This window comes from Mytilus trossulus, chromosome 7 (genome assembly GCF_036588685.1).
Source record: "Mytilus trossulus isolate FHL-02 chromosome 7, PNRI_Mtr1.1.1.hap1, whole genome shotgun sequence".
In the NCBI taxonomy this organism is placed as follows: Eukaryota; Metazoa; Mollusca; class Bivalvia; order Mytilida; family Mytilidae; genus Mytilus; species Mytilus trossulus.
Window position 1 is genome coordinate 27,345,390 of NC_086379.1, and position 13,707 is coordinate 27,359,096.

Sequence of the window (13,707 nt, forward strand, 5' to 3'; positions counted from 1 at the left end):
TTCCTTAAACATTAGACCGTTGGTTTTCCCGTTTGAATGGTTTTACACTAGTAATTTTGGGGCCCGTTATAGCTTGTTATTCGGTGTGAGCCAAGGCTTCGTGTTGAAGGCCGTACTTTAACCTATAATGGTTTACTTTTTAAATTGTTACTTGGATGGAGAGTTGTCTCTTTGGCACTCACACCACATCTTCCTATATCTAATAAACTATGCTAAAACATTTTTTTTATAAAGAGTAAAAACAAAAAAGCTAAAGTAAGTCAGTAAGAAAGCTAAATTTTTGAAAAACAATTAGCTATGAATAAGTGATTATTGCAATGCGATGACATCTTTCATTTGTGTTGAAAGTCAAAATTTCAAGATTTTTTAAATATTTCTAATCTTCATCAAGAGATTTGATATAAAAAAAAAAACAGCTATTAACTTATAATTTAGAAACAATGCTTTGAATAATGCATTTTGTAAAGTTCTTAATTTTCACTATACAAATGTTGAGCTATATAATCGTGTTTTAGTCATGTTATTTTTTGTTGAAATGTTGAAGTATGTAATTGACAGTAATCAAAAAGTAATGTAATTACTTTTGATAAAGTAATCGATTGTAATCGATTACATACTAAATTTTGAGTAATCGATTATTAATCGATTGCACAAAAATTCTTCATGTAATCGATCATTAATCGATTACATTTGTCAGTAATCGTGCCAATCCCTGATCTCAGGTTTCCATTGTGAACTTCATGCTATACTCCAAATGGATGTAGTGTTGTAGATTATTTTATTGTATCAGAAAATTTATTATCAAAAGTATGTTTTTTTAAAGTCCATAACTTATTGGGCGATCTCTCTGATCATTGTCAAATTTCTGTGTTATTGAACATACATTGTAAAATAAAAGGAGAAACATGTCAAACTCAGATGTCTCTTAAAAGTTATAAAGGGAATGAGAACTCTACTGAATTATTTCAGGAAGCATTATCTTCAGGCAGTATGCAACAAAAAATTTTGAATTTCAATAACACTGAATACCATTCTGATATAAATAATAAGATTAAAGATGTTAATACTATATTCTCTGAAGCTGCAAATTTATCACTAAAACAAAAGCCTACTAAAAAATCAGCAAGCAAGTTAAAACAAAATGTAAAGAAAAAACCCAAGTGGTTAGATGCTTCATTATCTAAATTAAAAAATAACTTAAATGACAAAGAAAAATTATTACAAAAATATCCTTTTGATCCAGTAATACGGTCATCTTTTTTCAGTCTCTTAAAACATTACAGAAAAACAAGGAAGAAAAAAATAAGAGATTTCGACAAGATTTAATAGATAAATTAGATAATTTAAAAGACAATAATCCAAGTCAATATTGGGCACTGCTTCATGAGTTATCAGATACAAATAGGGAGAATACCACATCTGATGTGTCAACAGATGCTTGGTTTTCTTATTTTAAAAATTTAAATGAAAAAGACACTAATGCATCCTGTGATTATTTAAAAGATAAGCTTAAAGACACGGAAAGAGAAAAAAATATTTACTGAACTTGATAATTTGATTTCAAAAGCAGAAATAGAAAAGGCGATTAGTACACTAAAAAATAAAAAAAGCCAGTGGTTTTGACTCAATTTTAAATGAAATGTTAAAGTCCAGTCAAATATATTTAGTTTCTTGTTTTCAAAAATTGTTTAATAGTATCTTAAACTCAGGAAATTTTCCAAAAATTTGGGCAAAAGGATATATAGTTCCTTTATTAAAAAGTGGTTCAAAAGCTGATCCTTCAAATTATAGAGGAATTACCATTGGAAGTTGTTTAGGCAAGTTATTTGTGAAAATTTTAAACATTCGTTTAGAGAAATTTTTGGCAAGTAGAAATATTATTAAACCGGAACAAATTTGTTTCAGTAAAGGCAAGCGCACCAGTGATCATCATTTAGTTTTGAGAACTCTTATAGAAAAGTATACTCAACAAGGCAATACAAAATTCTTTACGTGCTTTGTTGACCTACGAAGAGCCTTTGATACTGTTAATCATGATGGACTTTTTTTATAAACTGAGAAATATTGGAGTCAGTGATTTATTTTATAACACTTTAAAAGATATGTATAATAATACTGAACTTTGTGTAAAGGTAAACAAATATTCTATGACTGAAAACTTTACATCTAACATAGGAGTCAAACAAGGGGATAGTTTAAGCCCCACTTTATTAAAATTTTTTATAAATGATATTATTGACTCTTTTGATGAGACATGTAAACCTGCTATTTTAAATTCCTTACACCTTAATTGCTTATTGTATGCAGATGACTTAGTATTGATGTCAGAAACAGCTGATGGTCTACAGAGGTGTATTGATAAACTATATAATTACTGTGATAAATGGGGGCTCCAAATAAATATAAAGAAAACTAAATCAGTAGTATTTAATAAAACAGGAAAACTAGATGAAAAAATATTTAATATTAATAATATACCTATTGAAAGGGCTAGGGGCTATAAATATTTAGGAATTTATGTAAGCGCAAGTGGAAGCTTTACAGAGGCTAAAGATGATTTATATAAAAGGGGACTGAAAGCTTTATTTAAATATAAAAAAAGTTTTAACTTATATAAACCTAAAATTAACACACTTTCACATATATTAGATCATACTGTGAAACCTGTGTTGTTATATGGGAGTGACATATGGGGATCTTCAGTAATAAAATAAACTAAATAAAAATGAACATAATCTTTTTAAACTATGCAAGGACATGAAAAAAGAAAGTGTTCATGTCAAATTCTGTAAATTTTCTTTGGGTTTAGGTAAAAAATCTACAAATATAGCTGTATTGGGTGAAATGGGCAGCTTTCCCTTAATTCTTGAAGTAATTTTAAATATGTTTAGATATTATAAATATATATAAAAGTCTGATGATATCCTTCTCTCTGAAGCCCTGAATGTCTCTAGATCACTAAATAGTTTAAACAAAAATAGTTGGTATAGTTTTATTGCTATTCTTATGAAATATCTTGATATAGATCTTAAACTTATTAAAAATTCAAAGATGGATTTAAAATCAATAATTTAACGGAAATTAAAACAGAAATATTCTTGTATTTGGAAATCTGAACTTTATAATGATAGACAAAATAAACCGCATGGAAATAAACTATTTAAAGAAAATATTTATATGGAAAAATACTTATCAATTTTAAATGAGGATGAAAGGCGACTGCTCACTAAGTTTAGAGTCAGTGCACATAAAGTAGAAATTGAAAGAGGCAGATATGTGGGGCTTCGAGTTGAGGATAGAATATGTAAATTATGTAACACTGAAGTTGAAGATGAAATTCATATTCTTCTTCAGTGTCCTGTTTTAGAAAATAAAAGATCTGAATATATAGATTACTTAAATAAGGTTAACAAAAACTTTAAAAGCCTCCCAAATAAATCAAAATCAATATGGTTAATGTCATCTGAGGATAATGTTATAATTAAAAAAGTAAGTTTATTATTGTGTACTTTATTCAAAGAGAGAAAATCAATTCGAGATACAGTTTAGTCACCGGTAGTTTGTCCATCTATATTATATTGTAAAACTATATATAAATATATATATTCATCTATTTTCCAGATATTATTTGGGTGAAAAAGACTTGACTTTGTTAATTGTTAAATAATCAATGTAATCAATATGTAATCACTTGTATGAAATTGAACTTAATTGTACTGCTCAAATTATTTGGCGTCATAATTGACAATAAAAAACTTTGTATTGTATTGTATTGTATTGTTATATAGTAAAAATCAGCACCTGCATATGGAGAATATATCTTCCAGGTATTCCAAAGAATCTGTTCCATAAAATGATGTACGGACTTTACCATGTTCAAATTATGGTTACCGCAATCCCGACCTCTGTTTATATTTTTTCGATTATGACATTTTCAGATGCGTCTGATCCCCGATTGTTTGTTATGTCATTGGTAATATGAAGAATGTTTTTAATAAATCAGGTTTATCTCACCCTTCGGAGCACGAAGTGTGTAGTGTTTTGTACACGGTTTTTGTTGATGTCGTTTTTGTTTCTTTTGACCATTGGGTTTTCTGTTTAACTTTAACGTTTGGTGTTCGATTGTTCCTTTTGCGTCTTCTACTTCTTATTCCATTAATAGAGGATTGTGCTTACATTGAAGTTATTGAACAAAGGGTTACTAATGGTTATGTTGAAGTCATCCCTGAACAAATATTGCTTTGGTTTTTACCATAATTTCGTTCTCTTTTCCTTGACATCACCAAATGCAGGCGCATATATCTAATGTGTACTGTTTTGAGCAGCACGACATGTTATCACCTTAATTTTTTTTCTTTCGACATAAAGCCCCAGTCCCACTAGACCACGATCGCAACACGCTCACCGCGATCTTACATAAATTCAGGTCGTGGTCAATTCGCGGTATGAGCGGCATGAAAATGTAAACTGTTGTTGCTTTCACGATGATACTACGTCCTCATTACGCTTCTACCACGATCCTGCTACGATTGTACCGCGTTCTCAACACGCTTTTTCTACGATTATCATGATCCTTCTACTCTCATCACGTTCTCACTACGACCATAACACGAGTTATCCGATTGCAACACGATCTTACCACGCTTCTACTGCGATTATAGCACGTTCTTATCACGATTATGCTACGTTCATACTGCGATCGCGGTTGGGTCGTGGTGATAACGTGATGGTCGTTGTGAGGTCGTAACAACGTCGCTGTTGGTGTGAGATCGTAACGAAGTCTCTCCGAATAGAATCACGCTTTCACTACGCTCTCGCTACGTTGGTACAGCGACCTTTGCAATCTTACCCCGACCTTACTGCGCTCTGACTACGCTTCTTCTACTACCTGATTTTGCCACGACCGCACCACGATTGTTTTGAGCATGTTCAAGGTTAGCCACGCTCGTCACGATCCTGAACACCTCACAACGACTGTGATACGACCTTACGATCATCAAAATTTGCATTTTTTTTACAAATCGTAGTGCGATCGTGGCCTAGTGGGACTGTGGTACCGTATAAGGACTTAAATGTTCCCAAGTATATTGAGTCTATAATTTTATTCAATTGATATTCAGTCAAATCTTTAAAACGTAATAGCTAGCTAAAAAAAACCACACACACATATAAAACGCATTCATGTGTTAAATACAGTATGAGGTCGTATGGTATCATTAAATCATTTTGTTCAATTGCTTCATTTAATAGACACCACTTAAGTACATAATTTTGTAAAATGTTTTTGTATATACCTCAAAAATCCTAAAAATCAGGGAATGAAACAAAGAAAAACAAAGTTTAGTCTCATATTTAACTGGAAAAAAAATGACATTAATGTCGTTAAATTAATGAATACACATTGTAAACTTAGACCTTCCAAACAGATTAATTGTTATGATGCACCATTATAGAACAAAACCCTGAGATGGACCTTTAAAGTTGTAAAGAGTAGAGGCATTGTTGATGCTCGCAAAAACTACATCTACAACGACATTCATGAATTCGTAAAATTTCAATAAATGTGCACAAACTTACTTTATTAGTGTGACCTGTTTTGTGTATATTTGCTTTTTGTATTCTCAATTTTTAATGTTTGTGAATTGAAAATTCAATATGGTCTATTATACTTCATTTATATCAATATTCATTAATAATCCAATATCAAATATTTATAATGAGCCTCATTATAAATACTTTTTTTACAGACTTATGCATATAAACTTTTTCTTAGGAATCCTGAATAGCATTACAAATCCTTACAATTTGTCTTTCCTTTTCTTGTCGCGAGTATATGTTAATTTTATAAATATCAGTCACAAAGTCTGCCTTTTTTTCTCGAGAATCAGAGACAAAAACCCAGACTTAAGTTATTTCAGTATCTCTCTACATTTTAATCCTGTGGTAGCAGTAAAAATCCTTTAAAGAAATAAGTTTGATTACCTCACAGTTGACTGAAACCCATGATTGTCTTTTGGGATTCCACTCTTTACAATTTGATGTCACTATATGCAAATTATACGGCATTAGTTCTGGTGCTGATATGTTATATGATCCATTAGCATATCTTCCGGTTATTGGTTCCCATACATAACCAAGGGACCCAAAAACTGTCAACCGAAGAAAAATATATATCTTTAGTTATCATCGATATGTTCATAATTATAAATTAACTGATAACAAAACTTTGAATTTTTGAAAAACTAAGGCTTTTCTACCTTAGGAATTGATTACTTTTGCTGTATTTGGTAAAAAGTTTAGGAATGTTTGGTCCTCAATGCTGTTTAACTTCGTTCTTTATTTGGCCTTTTAAACATTTTTTGATTCGAGCGTCACTTATGAGTCTTATGTAGACAAAACGCGCGTCTGGCGTAAATATAAAATTTTAATCCTGGTACAATGTATCTATGCTGCGTTTATTTACTTCTTTTTGGTTATTTATCTTATCAACGTTGTTACATATGACGTCATGGACTTTTAATGTAAGATTTAGTAGACAATGATAACAGAACATTCAGTATAGTACATCAAAGGACACATATCTTAGACGTTGATTGTTTACTCCGGGCAACAGTTTGCTGTATAAACCTTTAAGCTATGTGTGAGTTACTCAATATGATTTAGAGTCAACTTAATACATGTGTAGTATCATGATTAAATGGTTTCACTTATTTTAGTCTTCGTACCGTTAGAGCATCTAACTCAAATTTCTATACAGAATACGATTTATGTTTGTTCTTATGTCTTACCCACTTTACTATTTGCATGCAGGGCTACATGCATCTCTCCCGTTGAAGAAAACAATTGAGGAGGGAAGCATATCTTTCTGTCATTGTCAGGTGATGTTCTTCCTTTTGCGTCATAACTTAAGTGAGTTGGCTGGGTATCGAATTTTACATAGACGTCATATGATGTAACATAATCTGGAACGCCCTGTACTGGAAGAACTGACACACACACGTAGTCTCCATTGTCACGATAAAAAAATGAGTGGTAAAAGAGATTAGAAGCATCCCCTTCTGTGTATACAGGTAAGATCTGAGAAAATTGCAAAGCTCGAGTAGTTTGGTTAATTGCAACCATTAAATTGGCCGGAATACAAGTTTTATAATTTTTATCTTTTAGAAACAATTTATGGACATTTGACGTAACTAAAGCTGTGTCTGAACTACCGGCTATATACACATTCTTTGGGAAATCTGCAATCTACAATACAAAATTAAATATATTAATATTTGATACTTGAAATGCAAATTTCCGAAATGCTTAACTGTTTTATAGTAAACACAGTACTAAAAGCGATTTTTAAGTTTGTTGGTATACTAGCATTCCAAAAACTAGAGGCTCTAAAGAGCCTGTGTCGCTCACCTTGGTCTGTGTGCATATTAAACAAAGGACACAAATGGATTCATGACAAAATTGTATTTTGGTGATGGTGATGTGTTTGAAGTTCTTACTTTACTGAACGTTCTTGCTTCTTACAATTATATCTATAATGAACCTTGCCCATTAGTAACAGAGAAAAATATTTCGTGAAAATTTACATAAATTTACCGAATTAATGAAAATTGTTAAAAATTTACTATAAAGGGCAATAACTCCTTAAGGGGTCAATTGACCATTTAGGTCATGCTAACTTATTTGTAGATCTTACTTTGCTGAACATTATTGCTGTTTACAGTTTATCTCTGTCTATAATAGTATTCAAGATAATAACCAAAAACGGCAAAATTTCTTTTAAAAATTACCAATTGGAGGGCAGCAAGCCAACAACCGATTGTCCAATTCATCTGAAAATTTCAGGGCAGATAGATATTGACCTGATAAACATTTTTATCCCATGTCAAATTTCCTCAAAATGCTTTGGTTTTTGAGTTATAAGCCAAAAACTGCATTTTACCCCTATGTTTTATTTTTAGCTGTGGCAGCCATCTTGGTTGGTTGACCGGGTCACGCCACACATTTTTTAATCTAGATACCCAAAGATGATTGTGGCCAAGTTTGGATTAATTTGGGTCAGTAGTTTCAGAGGAGAAGATTTTTGTAAAAGATTACTTAGATTTATGAAAAATGGTTAAAAATTGACTATAAAGGTCAATAACTCCTAAAAGGGTCAACTGACCATTTCGGTCATGTTGACTTATTTGTAAATCTAACTTTGATGAACATTATTAACGTTTACAGTTTATCTCTATCTATAATAATATTCAAGATAATAACCAAAAACAGCAAAATTTCCTCAAAATTACCAATTCAGGGGCAGCAACCCAACAACAGGTTAACCGATTCATCTGAAAATTTCAGGGCAGATAGATCTTGACCTGATAAACATTTTTACCCCATGTCAGATTTCCTCTTAATGCTTTGGTTTTTGAGTTATAAGCCAAAAACTGCATTTTACCCCTATGTTCTATTTTTAGCCGTGGCGGCCATCTTGGTTGGATGACCGGGTCACGCCACACATTTTTTAAACTAGATACCCCAATGATGATTGTGGCCAAGTTTGGTTTGATTTGACCCAGTAGTTTCAGAGGAGAAGATTTTTGTAAAAGCTAACGCCGGACGACGGACGCCGGACGCAAAGTGATGAGAAAAGCTCACTTGGCCCTTTGGGCCAGGTGAGCAAAAAATAAACGCGTTTAAAACAACAATTATAAAAAAATAATTTTTAAATTTTTAAAATTAGGCATTCTTACTCCAAGTGAAGTTATGTCATTCATATCGCCTAGCCTCACAGGAATTGTCGAATTCTGGAGTATACCATTTGGTACTTCACTTAAGGATCTCTCTTGACGTCTTGCTTTAAATATGTGAAGATTTACATGTTTTGTGTTGAAGGTTGTTTGACAGCCTTTACATATCATATTCAATCCCTGGTCATTGATAACGTGCAACGCTGTGTCTATTGATACATCTGCTAATGATGCCTGGAAATATTGACAAGAATAATAACTTATTACTTCAAATCTTTTGATAAAACATAAGGCAACAATAGTGTGCCGATGTTCAATCTCATAATTCCACTAAGAAGAAACAAATCAAGGCAACAAAAAACCTGAGGGAATTACAAAAATTCAATATGGAGCAAGATGTGATGCGTTGAATGGGTTAGCGAGACAAGTTAAAAAACAAACGTCAATCTATTATCCATTTATTTTTTACATGCTCCATGATTTTGTGTTGAATGTTTATCAATATGAGAACATCGATAATCTTCGGCAAAAAGGCTCGAAAGTAAATCAATTCCCAAAATTTACGATCAACAATCACAGAGAGAAATATTTAATTGTCGATCATATAATACTGTTGCATAATAAGTATAAACATGAATGCGTTCAAAGTACACGGATGCCCCACTCGCACTATCATTTTTATGTTCAGTGGACCGGAAAATTTGAGAAAAAAATTAATTTGGCATTAACATTTATTAAACTCATATTATAGGGAACATATGTACTACGTTTAAAATTGATTGGACTTCAACTTCAACAAAAACTACCTTGACCAAAAACTTTAACCTGAAACAAGACGAACGGACGCATAGACCAGCAAACATAATGCACCACTTCTATCGTAGGTGGGGCATAAAAAATGCATTCAGAGGACTTAGTTAAATATATATGTATGCATTAGTTAAATCATTTTCTTGACATTTTATCAGAAACTCTATCCATATGACTTAAAATAAATGTCAATGTACATTCTAGAAACCACGAATTAAAACTTTGGAAGTCGAAACCGTTAATCTTAGTTTTAGAATTCAGGAATCGTCACAAACACCGCATTAATGTTACCATTGCTTAAGATTGAAATAAATACGAATATATGTCCAGGACAAAAATTCATAGTAGCTATAATGGCCTTGATTAAAAGCTATTGTGTTATTGTGTAAATGTATCTGTATTGTTTCTTTGCATACGAAACATATATTGCTTCTCCTGCTGTATTTGAAAAAATAATTAATACCAATATTTGTTTTTCCTCAAACTCGGCCTGGGAAATTCTCGCCCTCAATAAGTATAGTCCAGTGCGCTCCTCTGGACTTAATTCACCATCTTCCATTGTACTATAAGCATCGTCTTTGTACATCTTTGCATAAAAGTCTACTTGTTTTCTTGCATCAGCAGTTGTTGCAGATAACAATGGCAAACTATTTTCCGGAAAATTTGATGTCAGTGTTGATCCAACAACAGCAGACACTAATGTCACAATAGCTTAAAATATAATTGATTCAAATTCACTGTCCTTCCACAAATTTGTATTGAAACATTCCATAATTAACAGTAAGATACATGTACGACATACATCAACATCAAAATAGACAAGACATCAATCGAACGTTAAAAACAAATAAAATCTACAGTGGAAAAAACGAAGTTTTCAAACGGTCTTTTGGTTCAAACTTGCATGTTTGTAACTGCTAGTAGTCCTTTATTAGTTAAGGTTGATAGTTGTTATTTAGCTTAGCTTCTCCTTTTCATATTCAAACATCGGACTTGGAATTCTTTTAAACCGAAGTTTACTGTGCGTATTCCTGTGTGTTTGTTTATTACATTTTGCTTGGTTTCGTTTCTACTGTTACCTATTCTAACATCGGACTGTGAATTCTTTTAAACCGAATTTTATTGTGCATATTGCTGTGTGTGTGTTCTTTCGACATTGCCTAGAGGTATAGGAGGAGGTTTGAGATCTCACAAAACATGTTTAACCTCACTGCATTAAAGTGCCGATACGAATTCAGGCACATCTGGCATTTGTTAGTATTTCTTTTAAATTTTAGTTCATTTATATGTTTCGAAAGACCATTTTCGCTGAACTAGTATACATAATTGCATAAAAATATAATATATATGCCAACACACATAATTATCAGTGCCTGGTTAAGTTTCATAGTCTGACCGGTTTCAGTCCAAAAAAGATCTTCTTCAGAGGCAGAATAGTTGATTAATGTTGGCACCCTATTTGTATAGAAAACCGTCGGGTCAGAGTTAACCGGTGGTTCATTTAACCGGCGGTTCAGAGTTAACAGGCGGTCCAGTTATCCAGTATGATGATATAACCGATTTGGGCTTGTTGGACATAAACCAGTCAGCCTATGAAACATCACACGGCGCTGATAATTAAATGTATTAGCAAACACACTATATTTTTATGCTTTTAAATCCCCCCACCCCCACTGATACACATAATTGATATGGCTTCTACGAACGAAAGCTCCTTTGGGTGTGATGTATTTAGAGACCTCGTATGCCAGTTCACCTTTCCTGTATTGGTAGTATACATTATTGCATTGATTAAGCCTACATCCGGGTGCAGTATTTTCACGCTGTGTTTGAGACCCATTGGTGGCTATGGACTGCTTTTTTCTCTTTGGTCGAGATGTTGTCTCTTTGACGCAATCTGTGTTTCCATTCACAGTTTTATGAAAGTACCCGAGTCTATACTTGAAGAATAATTATATAAATGAAGCAACGTATGTCGCAAAAGACGCAATAATCTGACATTAACAAAAAAAGATTAAAACTAATACAAAAACAAACACCAAAACAAACCACATTGAAACATCGATAACCACTGACACAATGCCCCATAAGGGACAATAGCATGAATCTGTTTCATAGTTTGATTAGCTGTCTTATGAGCTCATTCTCCTTTTTATATCTATCTATAGAAGTACATTGTCAAGTCTTTTCTTTTTCATCATGTATTACAAGATGACAAAATACAATTAAAATAGAATTATTATAAAAGCATCAAACACTAGTAATCAGCTCAAAATATTGTTTTTTAATATTCAAGGCATATTTTTATAATAGCTAGATATGTTATGTAACAACAAAACAGAGTTTGATTAACGATTAATTGAGGTCATTGGAAAAGTTTTTAAATACAAGTTATTGTGGGAAAAAAGTTGTATAGCACACAACATCCTTTCCCCCAACAAAGACCAACACTTATATAATAGTCCCTGTTCACTTTATTTAAGCTGTTACTCTAAGGCATATCGTTGAAAGACCATAAGATATATGATTTACAAGGAAGTCTTATTCTAGAAAATATCAGCAAATTTAAGATCTTTGAATATTGTATTTATATATATCATAACTGACATTAATTTTGTTATAATTTTTTTTTAATATAACTGAATATATATTCTTGTAGAGGTATGAACGATACCGGTTCTACATCTGGTCGATGCTTATATTCTGACATTGCACAATGTCATTTCTCAAACTGTTTATTACGTCCAATCACTAAATTCATTGGATGTACACTGATTTATTTTTATCAGTTGTTATTGGCTTTGAACTAGTTTTTAGTAACTGCAAATACCTTGAGTCCAAACGTTTTTGATATTGTATTTATTTGTCAATCTGAAGAGTTATGCTTTTTTTAATAGATATTAATAGTTTGTTTTATGTTGAAATGCTACAGCACGGTCCTTTGTTAAGGGGATTCAACTCTCGCTAAAAATGTAACACTGTCAGATTTTGTGTCTGTCTCAAGTCAGAAACCTGTAATTAAGTTGTTGTCGTTGGTCATTTTTGTTTTGTACATTAACCAGGCCGTTGGTTTTCTCGGTTGCATTGTTTGACATTTAATCATTGCACCGTTAATTTAATTACACTGTAAAGGGTTTGTAAATTGTTGACCCCAATACATTAAATTATAGTTGCTTACATCTAAGTCAGTCGGTCTCTGCTGGATATGTGTCCAAATGTCAATATTGACCCATCTTCTTATTTTGTGCTGAACACAATTAGGCTTTTTTAATAATGGTCAGTCTTACTTAATACAACTGAAGAGTAAATTCCGTCTCACATTTCAATAAGTAAAATATCAATATATTACATAACCTTTCATTAAACGTTCTAGTAGACAAAAGTTATCAAATAACAGAGTAATACTTGTTGCTTCTCGTAATTTAATATCATTACTTGATTAAATTTTCTAGCATTTTAAATTTAGTTCTCACCAGTTGATGTTGAGTCTAAATGAAGGTCTGAGCTATCGAACAAACCATCACTTAATAATGCATTTTCACTTGCGTTTTTGAAACGTGAAGCAAGATTTATTAGTGCATTGGATCCTGAAATCTAAAAATCGAATTCAACGAATTAGATTATATTAGGTTGTTTTGTATGCCCCAAAAAATTAATAATTTCGACGTATATTTTTAAATATAACGATTCACACTTTCATTTGGAATGAACAAAACTTTCGATATTTCTTTTTTATCTTTAATTTCGGAGAATGCGATATCTGCTTACTTATATATAAAAATCTTCATGTATCTCTTGATTTTAACTCATAATGTTAATTAATTAACTCATAATGGCAATAAACTTCATTTTATAAGACTTACCCCGGCAAAGTTATTAACTAGTTTATTGTTTTTAAGGGCAGTGCCGAAAGCATTGGTGGCCATTTCTGTGATATGAAAAGTTGAGTTATCCGACATTAACTTGGCTTCCATTTCTTTTGTCAAATTCTCAACAGCCTTGAAAAAAATGATTAAGTTTAAAATACTTGGTAATTTTTATTTGCATATCATACTACCTTGATTCGGATAACTGTCAGGTATTTGAAAATGCAGTTTGCCTTACACATATTTATTCTTAGCTTCTCTTATCATAGCTAATAAAACGTTTACGCAGAATCCTTATT

At 32.0% G+C, this 13,707-nt stretch overlaps 1 protein-coding gene across 1 annotated transcript in view; it reads right to left on the reverse strand.

Annotated features, from left to right (window-relative positions):
- The window catches only part of LOC134726312 (polycystin family receptor for egg jelly-like), a 97,025-nt gene that overhangs the window by 26,262 nt on the left and 57,056 nt on the right, over nt 1-13,707 (reverse strand). The window contains exons 12-17 of the mRNA XM_063590713.1: nt 13,406-13,540; nt 13,016-13,136; nt 10,006-10,253; nt 8,736-8,966; nt 6,789-7,245; nt 5,983-6,149 (exon numbers count right to left, since the gene is read on the reverse strand). Of these exons, the coding sequence (XP_063446783.1) occupies nt 5,983-6,149; nt 6,789-7,245; nt 8,736-8,966; nt 10,006-10,253; nt 13,016-13,136; nt 13,406-13,540 (1,359 nt within the window). The remainder of the gene's footprint in view (nt 1-5,982; nt 6,150-6,788; nt 7,246-8,735; nt 8,967-10,005; nt 10,254-13,015; nt 13,137-13,405; nt 13,541-13,707) is intronic.